Here is a 17,646-nt window from a genome sequence, read left to right on the forward strand (position 1 = left end):
ACATTTCTGCCAGGGCCTTTCTTTATCCCCAAATAGAACCCTAAATTTACTAGTGTCATTCCATTAATAAACAAGTGTTAGACCCTCACACTTTTGTCTTCACAATGTCTGAGTGGATTTTAGCCACGCCGTTCACAGCATGGGAGCCCACAATGCAGAGATGTGCCATGTTGATCCTTTTGCCTCCTTCCTCTTCTATCAGAGACATCCTTCTCAGACGGTCGACGTCTTTAGGAAACAAGGACGCAATTCTCTAGCCAAAAGAAAAGAAAAGCCTTGCTGGTCATTTAGGTTTAAAACAATATTGGGATAACACTGTTCATTTCCCAAGCAAAATCTTTGATGCAGTGAATATAAAAGTTCACTCCCACAGAGAGGGGTCAGTTTAGCCCTAGGGAGACCATCTCCCTCCATTCTAGCACTTGCAAAAAGATGTTTTTAGCAGAGCCCCATTCAGACTTGGATACTTTTGATTTATCAACGTAAGACGTTTGGGCCTCAAGTTTGGTGAGGGTGAAACCACCCTCTCATCTTAAGACCTCATTCCAGTGAGAGGTAAGCATAAAGAATCTCTCATGATGACTTACATCTAAATGCTTCTGATTTATCTCATAAACAATCTGCAAATGTCGAGGAAGCAACTTCTCCACCAGCTCCACCGGCCAGCGCTCCAGGGCTTCGGGAAGCACTGTGTGGTTGGTATATGCAAAGGTCTTCTGGGTGATTTCCCATGCCTGGGATAAAGGGACAGTTAGTTGCTTTCCTCTGCAAGAAAGGCTGCCCCACAGGCACCTGCCCAATCACACGGGACCAAACATGGTCTGGACCTTTTGCAACAGGACAGCTCCATACGTTATGTATGCAGTTAGATGCACTAGATTCCTGAATGGCCCAGATAGTGGAAACATGTTTTTTGGCCAAAAAAGGAAGAAAACCTATTTGTAAACTTTCTGATAAAGCTTAACACACATCTGTAAAATCTTGTCTACTGTCCTAACATATCTTTCATTTACTAAATACACAAAGTTTGAGGAAGAAAAACTTAAGTAATGTTCTGAGAAGGTACAAAGAAATGTTTAAGATACTGACTTCCAAAGCTATGGGAACACTTTGAATTACCTGCATTCAGAGACTAGAAAACTTAATTTAGGATCCTTTTAGATACAAAAATGGTGAACATAATACAAGCCTTCTCAATATAGTTACTGATCTGTGTCCACAGGAATACATTTATTTACTTTTTAATCATGTTTTCTCTGTAAAGGACTGTTGTTGCATGCCATTGAGTTGATTCCAACTCAGCGACAATATAGGACAGAGTAGAACTGCCCCATCGGGTTTCCTAGACTGTAATCTTTACAGGATCAGATAGCCAGGTCTTTTCTCCCATGGAGTCGCTGGTGGGTTCAAACCACTGACCTTTTGGTTAGCAGCCAAGTGCTTAACTGTTGTGCCTCCAGGGTTCCTTCTGTAAAGCACTAAACAAAACACCAAACCCACTGTGTTGAGTCGATTTTGACTCATAGCGACCCTATAGGACAGGGCAGAACTGCCCCACAAGGCTTCCAAGGCTGTACATCTTTACAGAAACAGACTGCCACATCTTTCTCCTGCAGAGCAGCCGGTGGGCTTGAACCTCTGACCTTTCAGTTAGCAGCCAAGTGCTTTAACCACTGCATGATCAGGGCTGCTTTTTGTAAAGCACTAGTGCAGTATCAGGGCAAAATTTACCTTTAACTGTAGGACATTAGCCACAGTAAATCATTTTGAAAAACTGGAAAATGAGCTTTTGGCAAAATCTCTCAACCACAGATAGTCTGATCAATTAAGGAAAAGCAGCCAAATTGTGCAGACCTTAGACCAGGGCAGTTTTTCAATATCCACAAAAATCCTCATCAGCTCAGGGATGGCGAGTGCAGGGTGAGTGTCGTTCAGCTGGACGGCAACCTGTGTGGGGAAGACACATGAACCTAAAGGTGCTGGATGGCCCAGGATATGGCTTCCTTGCCTCAAACACACCCGGGAAAAGCACTACACAAAATGCCCATCTTCTACAAAATGCCTTAAACATCATATTCCTATTCAACTTTTTTAGCACTGAGAGAAGTAAATCTGATAGGAAATCCTGGTCCCTCAGTTGTCCCCGGTTGTGTTCACAGACTGAATACTTGCCTGATCCGGAAACGCATCAAACGCAGTTTGGGCACTGTTGGTGGAGCCAAACTTGGAGGCTTTGAAACGCCGGATGATATCTTGCAAGGTAGCAGCCACCACGAAATACTCCTGCTTCAATCTTAGCTCCTTCCCTTCAAAAAACTTTAAGCCAGAGAGACTGAATAAGAGTGGTCCACATTCTTAGGCATGGCCAGGAAACGTTAGGGCTAAAGAGCCCGCTGGACATCTGGTGAAAGATGGGTGGCTGAATGCCAAGCATTAGCGTTTGCTCCCTCCTGAAACCCCATTAAAATGATAGCAAAGGGATTTTTAAAAGGCATACAGAAATGAGAGAGGAGACAATGGCAACAGCTTCTTGGAAGCTGAGAAAGAGATGGACAAGTGGTAAATGACCCAGAAGACTCAAGAAAGCTGAATGTAGAAGGGCCAAAAGCAACTCAATTTATCAGAGCTTCAAACCGTTTCCTTTGGGTTCAAACCCCTGCTAAGAGTTTGCGTTTCCACCCCAGCTATATTGAATCAGAATCTACGTTTTAATAAGACCCCAGGTGATTCTTATGTATGACTTTCTGAGAACTTGTTAGAAATGCAAATTCTCAGAAGCTGTTCAAATCAAAATGAACAGGTTTGAAGCCCTGATTTATACATTGGAGCCCACAAATGCTCAGGAATTGGCAACACTTGTGCCTTTAGAGGAGCCAGGGTGGTGCAGAGGTTAAGAACTATGGCTGTTAACCAAAAGGTTGGCAGTTCAAATCCACTAGCTGCTTCTTGAAAAACCTATGGGGCAGTGCTATTCTGTCCTATAGGGTCGCTATGAGTCCGAATCTACTTGACAGCAATGGGATTGGTTTTTGGTTCGGAGCCTTTAGAAACAGGTGAAGAAATGCAAAAAGGTTAGTTAAAGCCTTTCTAAAAGGCAGTTGGCCTCAGACCTTATCTCCGGTTCCCTTAGCTGGGCCATTTTTTCCCTAAGCTCGGGCATAAGCTGGAGGTTTATTCTCTGGAGATGGTAAAATGGGATCCTTGGACTGCGGTATAGCAGACACAGTTGGAGGTAATACTATCCCATACTGAAAAGCGGAGGGGTTCAGTGAAAGTTTATGTACTTAATGTTGAGACTCCCAGCCTTCTTCTCCCAACCACATTTCAGAACACAGGTGGTCATATTAATTCCACCAGGCAGAAAGCTGCAAGAATCTTCTCTAGGGAACTTGACCAGCCCAAGAGGAAAGACCTAAAGACAATGACATCAGGAACTGAAGAAGGAAATGGCCCCACCAGACCACCATGTAGTGAAGCTCAAACTGACAAACACCACCCCGTATACAGAACTCCAAAAAAGCTTTTGGATACTCCTCTCTCAAATTTTAGTGGGCAGCCAAGGATCATCAGACAGCCAAGAAAACCATAGAAAAGAAAGTCTGAGGTAAAAACAATAAACAAAAACCAAAGGAAACAAAGATTAGATAGAAGAATATGATTGAAAAACTATCAATACCCTTAGACAGATTTGAGAAGATATCATATTCAAGAAACAAGAACAAGATCTTTAAGAAAAGCATATCTAAAGAAAAAAAAATTTACTTGGAAAATAAAACATAATAGCTAAATGAAAAACCCAGTAGGACAGAAGACAAGAGTTGAGATCTTCCAGAAAGTAGAGCAGAAAGACAAAGAGGTAACAAATAGGAGAAAAAAAGGTAAGAAAATTAGTAGACCAGTTGAGGATGTTCAACATCTGAAAGAAAAAAACAGAGAAAAATGAAGATGTATGAAGAAAGTATATAATTCAAGAATATTTCTCAGAACTAAAGCCCAAAGTTCCCGGATTGAAAGGCAGACTGAGTGCCCAGGCACAATGGATGAAAACAGATCCACAACATAGCACACCACTGAAAATTTCTGGAGGGAGAGAGTGAAGGAGATCCTCAAAGCTCCCAAAGGTTAATAAAAAAAATTAAAAAAATCATGTTTTGTATAAATGGATCAAGAATCTGAATCTGACATTTTACTTCTCATTAACACTGAAAACCAGAAGACAATAAAAAACATGTGAATGTTCTGTTCCCAGGCAAACTATCATTGTGAGAGCAGAATAAAGATAGTTTCAATAAAAAAGGTCTCAGAAAAATTGACCACATATACACCCTTTTCCAGGAAACTCAGGATCATGTGTGTTACCTAAACAAGGGAGAGAACAAAGAAAGATGATGGATCTAGGAAAGAGGGGACACAGAGAAAAGCACAGGGGTCCTCAGAATGAAGAGGAAGGCAAACTGCAAGCTTACAGCTGAACAGCACACTCAGAGCGTGCAATCCTTGAGCACCCCGAAGACTTTTTCAAGAAGATTGAGTTAACGGAATACATCATGTGTTTGAATACATTGACAGAATATTTATACAACTGAGGTAAGGTGTAGATAAATTAGGGGAAAGCACTCGGAAAACCAAGCAAATAAACAATTATCAACTCCAGGAAAAATAAAAAGTTCTTAAGGAAAGGAAAAGTAATCATTACATGATACACATACATGTATGGTTCAGCTGTCAGTGGTATTTACATAGTCATAATAATGTAATGTAATATGTCATATGTAATGTAATATGTAATAGTCATAATAATGTAATGTAATAATAACGTAATGTAATGTAAACGGAAACCTTGGTGGCACAGTGGTTAAGTGCTACGGCTGCTAACCAAAGGGTCGGCAGTTCTGCTGTGTCCTATAGGGTCACTATGAGTCGGAATCGACTCGATGGTGCTGGGTAATAATGTAAACACTACTTAAGGAGCTAGTTAAAATTATATGTGATTATGTTGAAAGAATGGGGGAAGGGAAGTATTTGTTTTTGGTGCTGGTGGGAGTGTTTGTGAGAAAGTAAACTATATTATCATCTCCAATAGTGGGGAGCGATAAACAATTATAAAAATGGGAAAATCAAGAAGCAGTAATAACAGCGTGCTATTTAGAAATATGAACACATATACCCAGAAAGCCAATTAAAGAGTGAGGGAATATAATTACTTCTGAGAAGAGGGAAATGGGAGACTGTGTTTTTATAATAAGCCTCATATTTTTTCTCTTTAAATTATGCATATATATATAACTTTGATAAAAATAAACTGAATTAAAAATAAAAGTCATAAAAAGATGTCTGGATTGATATTATCAACGATAATTTATAGGGGGTAGGCTTTGGAATGGTTTTTTTTTACTTTCTTCCTGGTACTTTTTTATATTGCTTACATTTTTTCTAATGTAATGCATCACCATAAAAATTATAATTAAGTCATTATTCTAAAAATAAATGAAGAACATTAGGAATCCATACATAATGAATTTAAACATTTATTGAGCTCCAGAATTTTTAAGGTCCTAGATAAAAAAAAAAAAAAAAAATTTTTTTTTTTTTTTTAGTTATACATAAAAGGATTAATTAAACACAATCACTGACCTCAAGAATCTACTGGGGAGAGAGAGATATATAAATCAGTTTAAAATACAACATGATAATTAAAAAAAAAATTAAAGCAGGTACACAGTACTTTGTGAACCTGGGTAATCAGGAAAGAATCTTTTTCTGAGCCTTGAAAGATGCATAGGAATTTTTTAGGTAGACACAAAGGGCCAGAGTATTCCCTGAATGCAGAGGAAGCCTATGTGAGAGTGTAAGTGACCAAGAACAGGGCAGATAATCCTGTATAGCTGGGACCTTGTTGCCTGGGTAAGATCATGGAAAATGAGTCCTCTGACTCATGATCATATCACTGAAGTACTTAGGTAACATGCCTAAGAATCTCTACTTATAGGTGATCAGAAGCTCTTAAAGAGTTTTAAGCAGGGAAGAAACTAGTTGCAGACTGAGTACAGCAGTGAGATTCTCAGAAGGGAGATGAATGTCTGGACTAGGGCCATGGCAAGGCTGGGGAGAAGGAATGAATTTGTTCTTGTACTTACAGTCCAAAAATGATTTATGAACTCACACTACAAAAACATGATCCAAAGAGCTACCTTTTACCCAATATGTTTAGTCAACTTTTTACCTCATGCTAACTTAATGTATATTACCAATTGCTATAAAAAAAGGTAGGTTTGGTCTTCTCTGAAGCTAGGAGGATGACTTTTAAGTGGGCAATGGATTTGAACCAGAAGCAGTGTAAATACACAGTATTTAAAACTCATTGTGGTGTGGGAAAATTAGGAGTATTTAATATTAGAAAATCCTTATTAGAACTCAAATGATATTAGTGATGACTTCAATATTTTGTTCAAGACCAAAAGATAAGCTACTGGTGGATATATGACATTATGCGTTTGTCAAAACTCATAGAACCATACAACACAAAGGGTGAACCCTACCATAAACTATGGACTAATGCATTAATATTGATTCATCACTTATAACAACTGTACCACACTAATACCAAATAGCCAAAAAATATTAATAAGAGAAGAAACTGTGCAGGGGGGGGAAGGGAGAGATATGGGAACTCTCTAAACTTTCTGCTCAATTTTTCTGTAGACCTAAAACTTCTCTAATCTTTCTGAGTCTCAGTTTCTCCATCTTTAAAATGGAGACGCCACGCCTGCCCTCCCAGGGTTGTTATGAGGACTGAATAACATGCAGTGTAACTGACGCCACGCCTGCTACACTGCTAGTGGTCCAAAAACGTCCTTTTGACTTTACAGGTACAGTTTATGGTTGGAACGGGAAAGGTGCTTCGCCTCATCTTTTATATCCAGTCTTGTTTTGAAATACATCTACGGAGCCTCTTAATTAGTGATGGGGTCATTTGTCAAGGGCAAGATATCAATTTGATTTGCTGAATAGTGTAAACTTGCTTTCCTTACTTGGGCAGGATGGGAAATCTAGACATTTCAGCAAGAGATATGGAGCTTATTTTACATGTGAAAAGAAATCAATATTAAATATGTGCTTTAGAGGGTTACTGATTACGCTATTCCAAAATAAGCTGCTTCTCTTTCCACTGAGAAATGGCACTTGATCACTCACGTTATCATTGGGATAGAGGACCCGAGTGATGTTCTCGGCCAGGTTTCGATCCAGCACCGCCTGGATGTAGTCTCCAACGTTGACTGAGGGGAATATTAAAAAAACAAATGAACACAGAAGCCAGCCTGTAGCTCTCACCTGATTTTTGCATGCTGTGTGGTACTCCTAAAGTTCTTAAAATTACATGATGATTTCAACAAACCTTTATTCTGAGCTTCACATGAACATCTAAGACAGTCATAATGGAGGACTACTTTAAAATGGCCTTTGGACCTGCTTAGTCATGGAGGACTTTAGAAACTTCAGTTCGTTTTAACTAGCAATCAGAACAACTAAACACACACACAGAAACCAAAGCCCAGCCATACTCACAGTCTCTGAGGTTAAAGTCATTTGGTGCCCGAGCAGACCAGAGGCGCATGGTGTTGACGGTGTTATTCATATATCCAGGCACCGGCGTATCATATGGCAGAGCTAGGACCACCTGTACGATTAAACCAAAGCAGCTGTTCGCTGTTTGCAAGGTATGATAATGCAGGTTGAACAATGGGTTGACTACTGCCAACTAGAGTTCTGCTCCTGGCTCTATCCCCAACTCAAATTGTGAGGCCTAGTCCCGGGGATGTAAGGGTATTAGAGGGCCCTTGATTTTCCCTCCCCTACTTGATTTCCTCCCTTTTCCCACTGGGACAACCCCATCCAAACTGTTCAGACTGATGGTCTTCTATGCCACATAGACTTCCCTCATGCCCCTTGTCTTAAAACGGGTAAAATGAAATGTTGTTGTTATATGCCGTCTAGTCAGTTCTGACTCATAGTGACCATATAGGACAGAATAAAACCACCCCATCGGGTTTCCTAGGCTATAATCTTTATGGGAGCAGATGACCAGGTTGTCTCTCTTGCGGAGCTGCTAGGTGAGTTTGAACTGCTGACCTTTTGGTTAGCAGCAGAGTGCTTAACCATTGCACCACCAGGGCTCCTTCCAATGAAACATAATGCTGTGGTATTAGCCTTAGAAAAATTTTGACTTATACAATAGAACATGTTTGAGATCAAACCATTGCTCTACTAAGTTTGAATACAAAGAGCTTATACTCACTAAAAAAAACAGCAGTCAGATAAGTTTTTATGCAGGTTACTTAATGATCTGATTTCAAATATGGTGATAATGAATGGCATAGGAAATTTATGAAAATAAGATGTTTAAAATGCTATGCGAGATTTTTCAAAGTTGCATAAAGAAGGGATATTTCAGTGAATCATACAATGATCTGACAACTCACTTGATAATTAGCTGAGATGGGTCTAAGGTGGAAAAAAAAACAGCTTTGAAAAATCTAGCTCAGTATTTGTGACAGACATTGAAACAGAATAGGAAGATGAGTTATGTTTCACAATGAATTTAAAATTGATGTGAAATGGGTCATTCCTGTTACCTGCCTCATCAGATTCAGGTTCTAAGGAAGGAGAATGACAAAATAATTGAATCGGAGGAATGCTAGAGATCATTTAATGAAACCCACTCATCTGGGAGATGAGGGGGCTGAGGCTAAGAGAGAAGTGACATGCCCAAGGTCACAGTCAGTAACAGGGTTGAAACCTAGCCATAAATCTCTTTAATTTGGTCTGCTGAATTATGAAATGAACGATGCATTATAGCCCATATCAATCATATATACTCAGGCTTGCTTTCATGATCACCATGACCTGGAAGTAATAAATCACCCTTCTTTGAATATCTTTCTACGAAATAAAGGTCTGTGGAGATTTTTAAAGCAAGTTGTGATCCACCAGGAAAAGTCATTTACAGAATGTGACTGAATCTGGGTTCTCATAAGATGTGTCCTTCTGACACCTGACATGTAATCCAGGCAGCCTGCTAAGTGCTCTGCACAGATCTCCCTTCAGAGAACCTCAGAGAGAACCTCCTGTGAGGAGTTTGTAGTTAGCTGACTGCTTCTAGATGCTGCCTCAGAGCCCTGACCAAGGCTGTGCTCTCACCAAGACATTCCCAGTCATTGACCAAGCATGGAAGGAGCACTAGAGCTGGGGCTTCTAAGTCTGGCTCCATCAGTCCAGCCGAGACTTGATCAGAGCTGCAGGCTGAGGCTCTTTCTACCCAATCCTCCTCCTTCCTCCCTCTCCTTTCACAGGTGTCATGCCTGCATGGTCGTCTGAAGGATCCCTACCTCCTCCTGCTCCCTTTCCCCTTTATCTTTCACAGGCATTTCCACAATATGTCACTTGCACTTTTTTAAAAATAATTTTTATTGTGCTTTAAGTGAAAGTTTACAAATCAAGTCAGTCTCTCACACAAAAACTTATATATACCGTGCTACAAACTACATACTCCCAATTACCCCCCCTAATGAAAGAGCTTGCTCTCTCCCTCCACTCTCTCTTTTTGTGTCCATTTTGCCAGCTTCTAACCCCCTCTACCCTCTCATCTCCCCTCCAGGCAGGAGATGCCAACAAAGTCTCAAGTGTCCACCTGATCCAAGAAGCTCACTCCTCACCAGCATCCCTCTCCAACCCATTGTCCAGTCCAATGCATGTCTGAAGAGTTGGCTTCGGGAATGGTTCCTGTCCTGGGCCAGCAGAAGGTCTGGGGGCGATGAACACCGGGGTCCTTCTAGTCTCAGTCAGACCATTAAGTCTGGTCTTTTTATGAGAATTTGGGGTCTGCATCCCACTGCTCTCCTGCTCCCTCAGGGGTTCTCTGTTGTGTTCCCTGTCAGGGCAGTCATCGGTTGTAGCTGGACACCGTCTAGTTCTTCTGGTCTCAGGATGATGTAGCCTCTGGCTCATGTGGCCCTTTCTGTCTCTTGGGCTCATAATTGCCTTGTGCCCTTGGTGTTCTTCATTCTCCTTTGATCCAGGTGGGTTGAGACCAATTGATGCATCTTAGATGGTCGTTTGCTAGCCTTTAAGACCCCAGACGCCACTCTTCAAAGTGGGATGCGGAATGTTTTCTTAATAGATTTTACCCCTGCCCCTGCTACGCTGGCCTTCGAAGCATTCAGTTTATTCAGAAAACTTCTTTGCTTTTGGTTTAGTCCAGGTGTGCTGACCTCCCCTGTATTTGCTGTCTTTCCCTTCACCTAAAGTAGTTCTTATCTACTATCTAATAAGTGAATACCCCTCTCCCACCCTCCTACCCTCCCTCTCTCCCCACCCCGTAACCACAAAAGACTGTTTTCTTCTCAGTTTAAACTATTTCTCATGTCACTTGCACTTTTAATTCTCTTGGTGTCTGCTTGTCAGAGGACCTGAACTGACACAAAAATGAAAGGAATCACTCAGTTTACTGGAAGCTGACCACTGCATGCACAGAGTATGTCTGAGCTCATGCTCTCTGACCTCACTAGCTACAAATCTGGGGCTGATTTAGGCTTCAGTCTACAACATCCTGCATGGCTTGGGTCAGTTCACTTTATATTACCTCTGTCCCATAACCTTGCTTGGTAGGCACAGAAATGTACACACTATCTAATTGGATTTCTGGGTACATTATAAAATTGCTAGAGGCACTCTGCAGTTAACAAGCTAGCTCCACCGTAGGTGCCAAAATCTGTATCAATTACTTGCTAGTTTAATACCAAATATGCGTGTGAATTATTTGGGCATATTAATGATTTATTTGCAGCTCTCCTGATGATATTTGCAACCAAGTGCAATTTAGATTATGTTTTACTGTTGAGTCAACATGAAAGAGAAACTTAACTTGAAATCACAGTATTTGTTTACTCCATATACCATCATAAGATAAATTACCTATTTCAGTTTCCAGTTCATTATCTCATAAGCTGAATAAATTCACACTGATAGGAAAACAGTTTTTAAAAAAAAATCTCATTGTTGAACTGTGAACTCTGCTACACAGACCAGCAGAACAAATCATCCTTTTTTAATTAGCTGTAACATGCATTGTGTTTTTTTTTTTAAGATAATAAGGATTTATTCATGGAGAATAATCTACAAACCAGCTGAGTTTAGTATTACTATACAGAATTTTGCTTCCAATTTTGAAATATAAGAGCATTATTTACTTGGCTTTTACCATTTCCTTTATGTTTGTAAGGAATAACCAATGATACATCTTTTCCAGCTTGAGGCCATATTTATTAAACAAATATCTCAAGTGGAGCCTCCAGTGATTGGGTAGTACAGTCTAGTAGTTAATACCTGTTGACACTGACTCAATTCATAGTGACCCTATAGGGTTTTCAAGGAGCAGCTAGTGGATCTGAAATGCTAACCGTTTGGTTAGCAGCTGAACTCTTAACCACTGAGCCACTAGGGCTCCCCAGTAGTTAATAGGTGTTATTTATCAAGAAATTGCACAACACAAACCACAACTGGGGGTGCTTAAAAGTGAATTGTTCGGTGAGAGGGTAATACTCAAATTGAGTGGCAGGATAACTTAGACTGACACGAGCATTATTTCCCTAGAAATGATTTGGCATTAAATAACAGAATACGTTTTGCAATGTTTTGCATTATTTTTCTTGAGTTCACAATGAATAAAAGCTTTGATAATACTTTGAATAAATACTTCAGTATTAAAATATTTATCCCTGAGAAGTTATAAGTAAGTGAATATATGGTGGTAGGGTGAGGTATAAACAAGTTTATATAAAACTAGAGAGTTATGCATGCTGAGTATTATAGAACTGATCAACCTCTAATGATGCTGGCTTGCAAAATGACCCTAGTAAGTCACTTGACCTTGAGGAAATCACTTCTCCCTTGGCCTCAGCTCCCCTTGTCTGCTAAATAAGTGGGTTTCACTAAGAGGAATATTAAACTTATGTTTAAAATATACTCTATTACTCAGTATACAACCTACTATACTCAGTATCATATACACATTATATTCTGTACTACATATTCATTGTACCATACACTATGCTATACTATCAAAATGCTCATTGTGAGCTCAGTCTGAATACCTGGGTATCAATCCACCTGGTCCCATTCTTGGTGTGCTCCACTCTTCCATAGAAGTGCACAGGCAGCATGAATTCAGGGCGAGACTTCTCCCAGGGGTTTCCATACCTGAGCCAATCATCTGCCTCTTCTACCTGCAAAAAGAACACAGCTTTGAATTCTTTTTCAGGAGGCGGTGTGGACCTAACCCTTGAATTATATCAAACAAAAATATCTTCAACTGAATCAACTCAAGAATACTGATTTTATCAAGAAGGAGTGTTGGTTCAGTCTATCTCAATCCATGTTTGTTACTGTCATACTGTCTAAATCAAAAATAGTTGTTAATATTGCTCTACATGTTTCATATGTATTATTGCATTTAATCCTCACAGCAACTCTATAGGATGGAACTATGATTTTTCCCCTTTTAAAGACGAAGAAATCATCAGTTGCCCAAGATTACACAGACAGTAAGTGGTAGAGCTAAAATTTGACTTTAGTTCTGTGTTCCAGAGGCTGTGTCTTAACATGTGTGAATCCAATTGTTAAGCTTGAGTTAAGTGGCCCTTCAGGGATATTTGTAGTTGTATACTTTTACCTGATAGTGGTTAAGTGCTTACGGCTGCTAACCAAAGGGTCGGCAGTTCGAATCTGCCAGGTGCTCCTTGGAAACTCTATGGGGCAGTTCTACTCTGTCCTATAGGGTCGCTATGAGTTGGAATCAACTCGACGGCACTGGGTTTTTTTTAGGTCCTACATGATGGTTTCAGTTAAGATTCTTGTGCCCAGAATGCATGTAATCAGTTAAGCAATACTACTTACAGAAAACTCCTTTAATAAAGCTTTTATGAGTACAGCTACAGAACACCATTACATTTCATAGTCTTTATTTTATTCAATCCTTATATAATTTTGATTTGATAATGAATTATAAATTTTGATTCATTTTAAAAATAATGCCTATTGTCTTAGTCATGTAGTGCTGCTATAACAGAAATACCACAAGTAGATGGCTTTAACAAAGAGAAATTTAGTCTCTCATTGTCTAGTAGGCTATAAGTCCAAACTCAAGGCGTCAGCTCCAGGGGAAGGCTTTCTCTCTCTGTTGGTTCTGGAGGAAGGTCCTTGTCATCAATCCTCCCTTAGTCTGGGAGCATCTCAGTGTAGGAACCTCAGGTCCAAAGGACGTGCCCTGCTCCTGGTACTGCTTTCTCAGTGGTATGAGGTCCCCATGTCTCTCTGCTTGCTTCTCTTTTTTATATCTCAAAACAGATTGGCTTAAGACACTATCTAATCTTGTAGGTCTCATCAATATAATTGCCACATCTTATTACATCATAGTGCTAGGATTTACAACACGTAGGGAAATCACAGCACATGATAAAATGGTACACAATCATACAATACTGGGAATCATGACCTAGCCAAGTTGACAGATATTTTGGGGGGACATAATTCAATCCATGACACATGCTAAAAAATAATAATTTATTTTATTGATAATTTCAACATTTTCCCATGTATCTGTCAACTTTACAAAAAAAATACTTCTTCTAAGTTTTTTTTAAAACTATAATTTCTATTTACGGTATCCTGGACATCAAATGAAGATGGTTTTCAGAAAACGCATCAAAACAACAACAAAAACATTTTGGTGGGGTGTACTTCTTTTTTTATTTTTTTGGTATATTATTGTATTTTTGGTGAAAGTTTACACAGCAAATTAGGTTCCCATTTAACAATTTCTATACATATTACTCAGTGACATTGGTTACATTTTTCACAGCATGTCAGCATTCTCATTATTTCCATTCTAGTTGTTTTATTTTCATTAATCTAGCTTCCTTGCCCCCCTCCTTACCTTCTCATCTTTGCTTTAGGGTAAATATTGACCGTTTGGTCGCATATAGACAATTATTTAAAGGAGCACAGTACTCACAGGTGATGCTGTTTACTTTATGAGCCAATCTATTATTTGGCTGAAAGGTGACCTCTGGGGGTGGCTTCAGTTCCAAGTTTAAAGGGTATCTCAGGGCAATAGTCTTGGGGGATCCTCATCTCTACCAGTCCAGTAAGTCTGGCAGCTTTTTTTTTTTTTTAGGAATTTGAGGTTTGTTCTACATTTTTCTCCCATTCTATCTGGGATGATCTATTGTGTCCCTGGTCAGATCTATTGTTAGTAGTGGCCAGGCACATCTAGTTCTTCTGGTCTCAGGATAGATGAGGCTGTGGTTTGTGTAAGCTAATAGTCCTGTAGACTAACTTCTTCTTTGAGTCTTTGGTTTTCTCCTTTTGCCCCAGATACGTATAGACCAATACTTGTATCTTAGGTGGCCACACGCAAGCTTTTAAGACTCCAAATGCTACTGACCAAACTAGGATGCAGAACATCTTAATGAACTGTTGTTGTTAGGTGTTGTCAAGTCAGTTCCAACTCATAGCAACTCTATGTACAACAGAACAAAACACAGCCCAGTCTCGAGCCATTCTCACAGTCGTTACTATGTTTGAGTCCATTGTTGCGGCCACCGTGTCAATTCCTCTCCTTGAGGGTCTTCCTCTTTTTGCTGACCCTCTACCTTACCAAGCATGATGTCCTTCTTCAGAGACTGGTCCCTGGTGATAACATGTCCAAAGTATGTAGGAAGAAGTCTTGCCATCCTTGCTTCTAAGGAGCATTCTGGTTGTACTTCTTCCAAGACAGATTTGTTCATTCTTCTGGCAAGCCATGGTTTATTCAATACTCTTCGCCAACACCATAATTCAAAGGCATCAGTTCTTCTTTGGTCTTCTTTATTCATTGTCCAGCTTTTGCATGCATATGAGGTGATTGAAAATACCATGGCTTGGGTCAGGCATACCCTGGTCCCCTAGGTGACATCTTTGGTTTTTAACACTTTAAAAAGGGCTTTTGCAGCTGATTTGCCCAATGCAATGTGTCCTTTGATTTCCTCACTGCTCCTTCCATGGGTGTTGATTGTCGATCCAGTGAAATGAAATCCTTGACAACTTCAATCTTTTCTCTGTTTATCATGATGTTGCTTATTGGTCCAGTTGTGAATTTTTTGTTTTATGTTAAGGTGCAATCCATACTGAGGGCTGTAGTCTTTGATCTTCATCAATAAGTGGTTCAAGTCTTCTTCACTTTCCGCAAGCAAGGTTGTGTCATCTGCATATCACAGATTGTTAATGAGTCTTCCTTTCAATCCTGATGCCATGTTCTTCTTCATGTCGTCCAGCTTCTCAGATTATATGCTGAGCATATAGATTGAAAGATATGGTGAAAGGATACAAGCCTGACACACACCTTTCCTGATTTTAAACTACGCAGTATTCCCCTTTTCTATTTGAACAACTGCCTCTTGGTCTATCTACAGGTTCCACATGAGCACAATTAAGTGTTCTGGAATTCCCATCCTTCATAATGTTGTCCATGGTTTGTTATGATCCATGCTGTCAAATGCCTTTGCATAGTCAATTAAATTAGGTAAACATCTTTCTGATTCTTTGCTTTCAGCCAAGATCCATCTGACATCAGCAATGATATCCTTCATTCTACATCCTCTTCTGAGTCAGGCTTGAATTTCTGACAGTTTGCTGTTGATGTACTGCTACAACCACTTTTGAACGATCTTCAGCAAAATGACATGTATAGTCACAAAAGGTATTTGCAATGAATAAGTTGGTCTTGCAAAATCCTATCATGCAATCTCCAAGGCCATATTTTCCAACTACAGATCCTTCTTCTTTGTTTCCAACTTTTGCATTCCAATCACCAGTAATTGATTGCATGCTTGATCAATTTCAAAGTGCAGAAAAACTCTTCAGTTTCTTCATCTTTGGCATTAATGGTTGGTACATAAACTTGAATAATAATCATATGAACATACAACAGAGCAGAACTTCCCTCATAGGGTTTCTAAGGAGCAGCTGCAGGATTCAAACTGCCAATCTTTTGGTTAGCAGCCTGGGCTCTTAATCACTGCACCACTAGGGCAACATGGTGTATATATAGGCATATGTTTATACGTGTTTGTGTGTGCTGCATACATATTCATACATAAAGCACATAAGGGGCACAATTGTGGATACTTCCTAGACATGACCAAACACCTCACGGGATAGGTATACTGGGTTTGAAGCCTTAGATCATAGTCTTCCTTCTAGGTGCACGGATATTATACTATCATTGACAGTGCTGTACTTCCGGATAGATCTTGAAATGTTCTTTTTGATGATGAATGTGACACCATTCCTCTTCAATTTGTCATTTCCAGCACAGTAAACCATATGGTTGAGTGATTCAAAATGGCCAATACCAGTCCATTTCAGCTCACTACTGCCCAGGATATCGGTCTTTATGCATTCCATTTCATTTTTGACAATTTCTAATTTTCCTAGATTCATACTTCGTATATTCCACATTCCTGTTATTAATGGATGTTTGCAGCTGTTTGTTCTCATTTTGAGTTGTGCCACATCAGCAAATGAAGGTCCCAAAAGCTTTATGCCATCCATGTCATAAAGGTCAACTCTACTTTGAGGAGGCAACTCTTCCTCAGTCATATTTTGACTGCTTCCAACCTGAGGGCCTCATCTTCCGGCACTATATCAGAAAAAGTTCCAGTGCTATTCTTAAGTTTTTCACTGGCCATTTTTTTTCAGAAGTAGACCGCCAGGTCCTTCTTCTTAGTCTGTCTTCGTCTGGAAGCTTTGATGAAACCTGGCCACCACGGGTGACCGTACTGGCATTTGAAATACTGCTTGGCTTAGCTTCCAGCATCACAGTAATACTCAAGCCACCACAGTATGAGAAACTGACAGATACATCTTTATGAACTATGTTGTGCTAGTTGACCGAGTTGTCCCCCCAGACTATGGTCTAAGGCTTCAAACCCAGAATACCTATCCTGTGAGGTGTTTGGTCATGTCTAGGAAGTATCCACAATTGTGCCCCCTATGTGCTTTATATATGAATATGCAGCACACACAAACACGTATAAACATATGCCTATATATACGCCATGGTGCCCTGGTGGTGCAGTGGTTAAGAGCTCAGGCTGCTAACCTCCAGCTGCTGCTTGGAAACCCTATGAGGGAAGTTCTACTCTGTCCTAGTAGCTATGGCTGCCAACCAAAAGGTCGACAGTTTGAATCCACTGGGTACTTCTTGGAAACTCTATGGGGCAGTTCTACGCTGTCCTAGGGGGTCGCTATGAGTCAGAATCAGCTTGACAGCAACAGGTTTTGTTTTTTTTTTAATTTTTATTGTGCTTTAAGTGAAAGTTTACAAATCAAGTCAGTCTCACATACAAAAATTTATATACACACCTTGCTATATACTCCTAACTGCTCTCCCCCTAATGAGACAGCACATTCCTTCCCTCCACTCTCTATTTTTGTGTCCATTCCGCCAGCTTCTGACCCCCTCTGCTCTCTCATCTTCTCTCCAGACAGGAGATGCCAACATAGTCTCATGTGTCTACTTGATCCAAGAAGCTCATTCTTCACCAGTAT

At 40.0% G+C, this 17,646-nt stretch overlaps 1 protein-coding gene across 1 annotated transcript in view; it reads right to left on the reverse strand.

Annotated features, from left to right (window-relative positions):
- The window catches only part of PYGL (glycogen phosphorylase L), a 51,172-nt gene that overhangs the window by 8,467 nt on the left and 25,059 nt on the right, over positions 1-17,646 (reverse strand). Inside the window, exons 5-11 of the mRNA XM_049897931.1 lie at positions 12,150-12,281; positions 7,567-7,678; positions 7,195-7,277; positions 2,173-2,316; positions 1,855-1,947; positions 588-734; positions 90-253 (exon numbers count right to left, since the gene is read on the reverse strand). Of these exons, the coding sequence (XP_049753888.1) occupies positions 90-253; positions 588-734; positions 1,855-1,947; positions 2,173-2,316; positions 7,195-7,277; positions 7,567-7,678; positions 12,150-12,281 (875 nt within the window). The remainder of the gene's footprint in view (positions 1-89; positions 254-587; positions 735-1,854; positions 1,948-2,172; positions 2,317-7,194; positions 7,278-7,566; positions 7,679-12,149; positions 12,282-17,646) is intronic.

The sequence above is a fragment of the Elephas maximus genome, chromosome 10 (assembly GCF_024166365.1).
Source record: "Elephas maximus indicus isolate mEleMax1 chromosome 10, mEleMax1 primary haplotype, whole genome shotgun sequence".
Classification (NCBI taxonomy): domain Eukaryota; kingdom Metazoa; phylum Chordata; class Mammalia; order Proboscidea; family Elephantidae; genus Elephas; species Elephas maximus.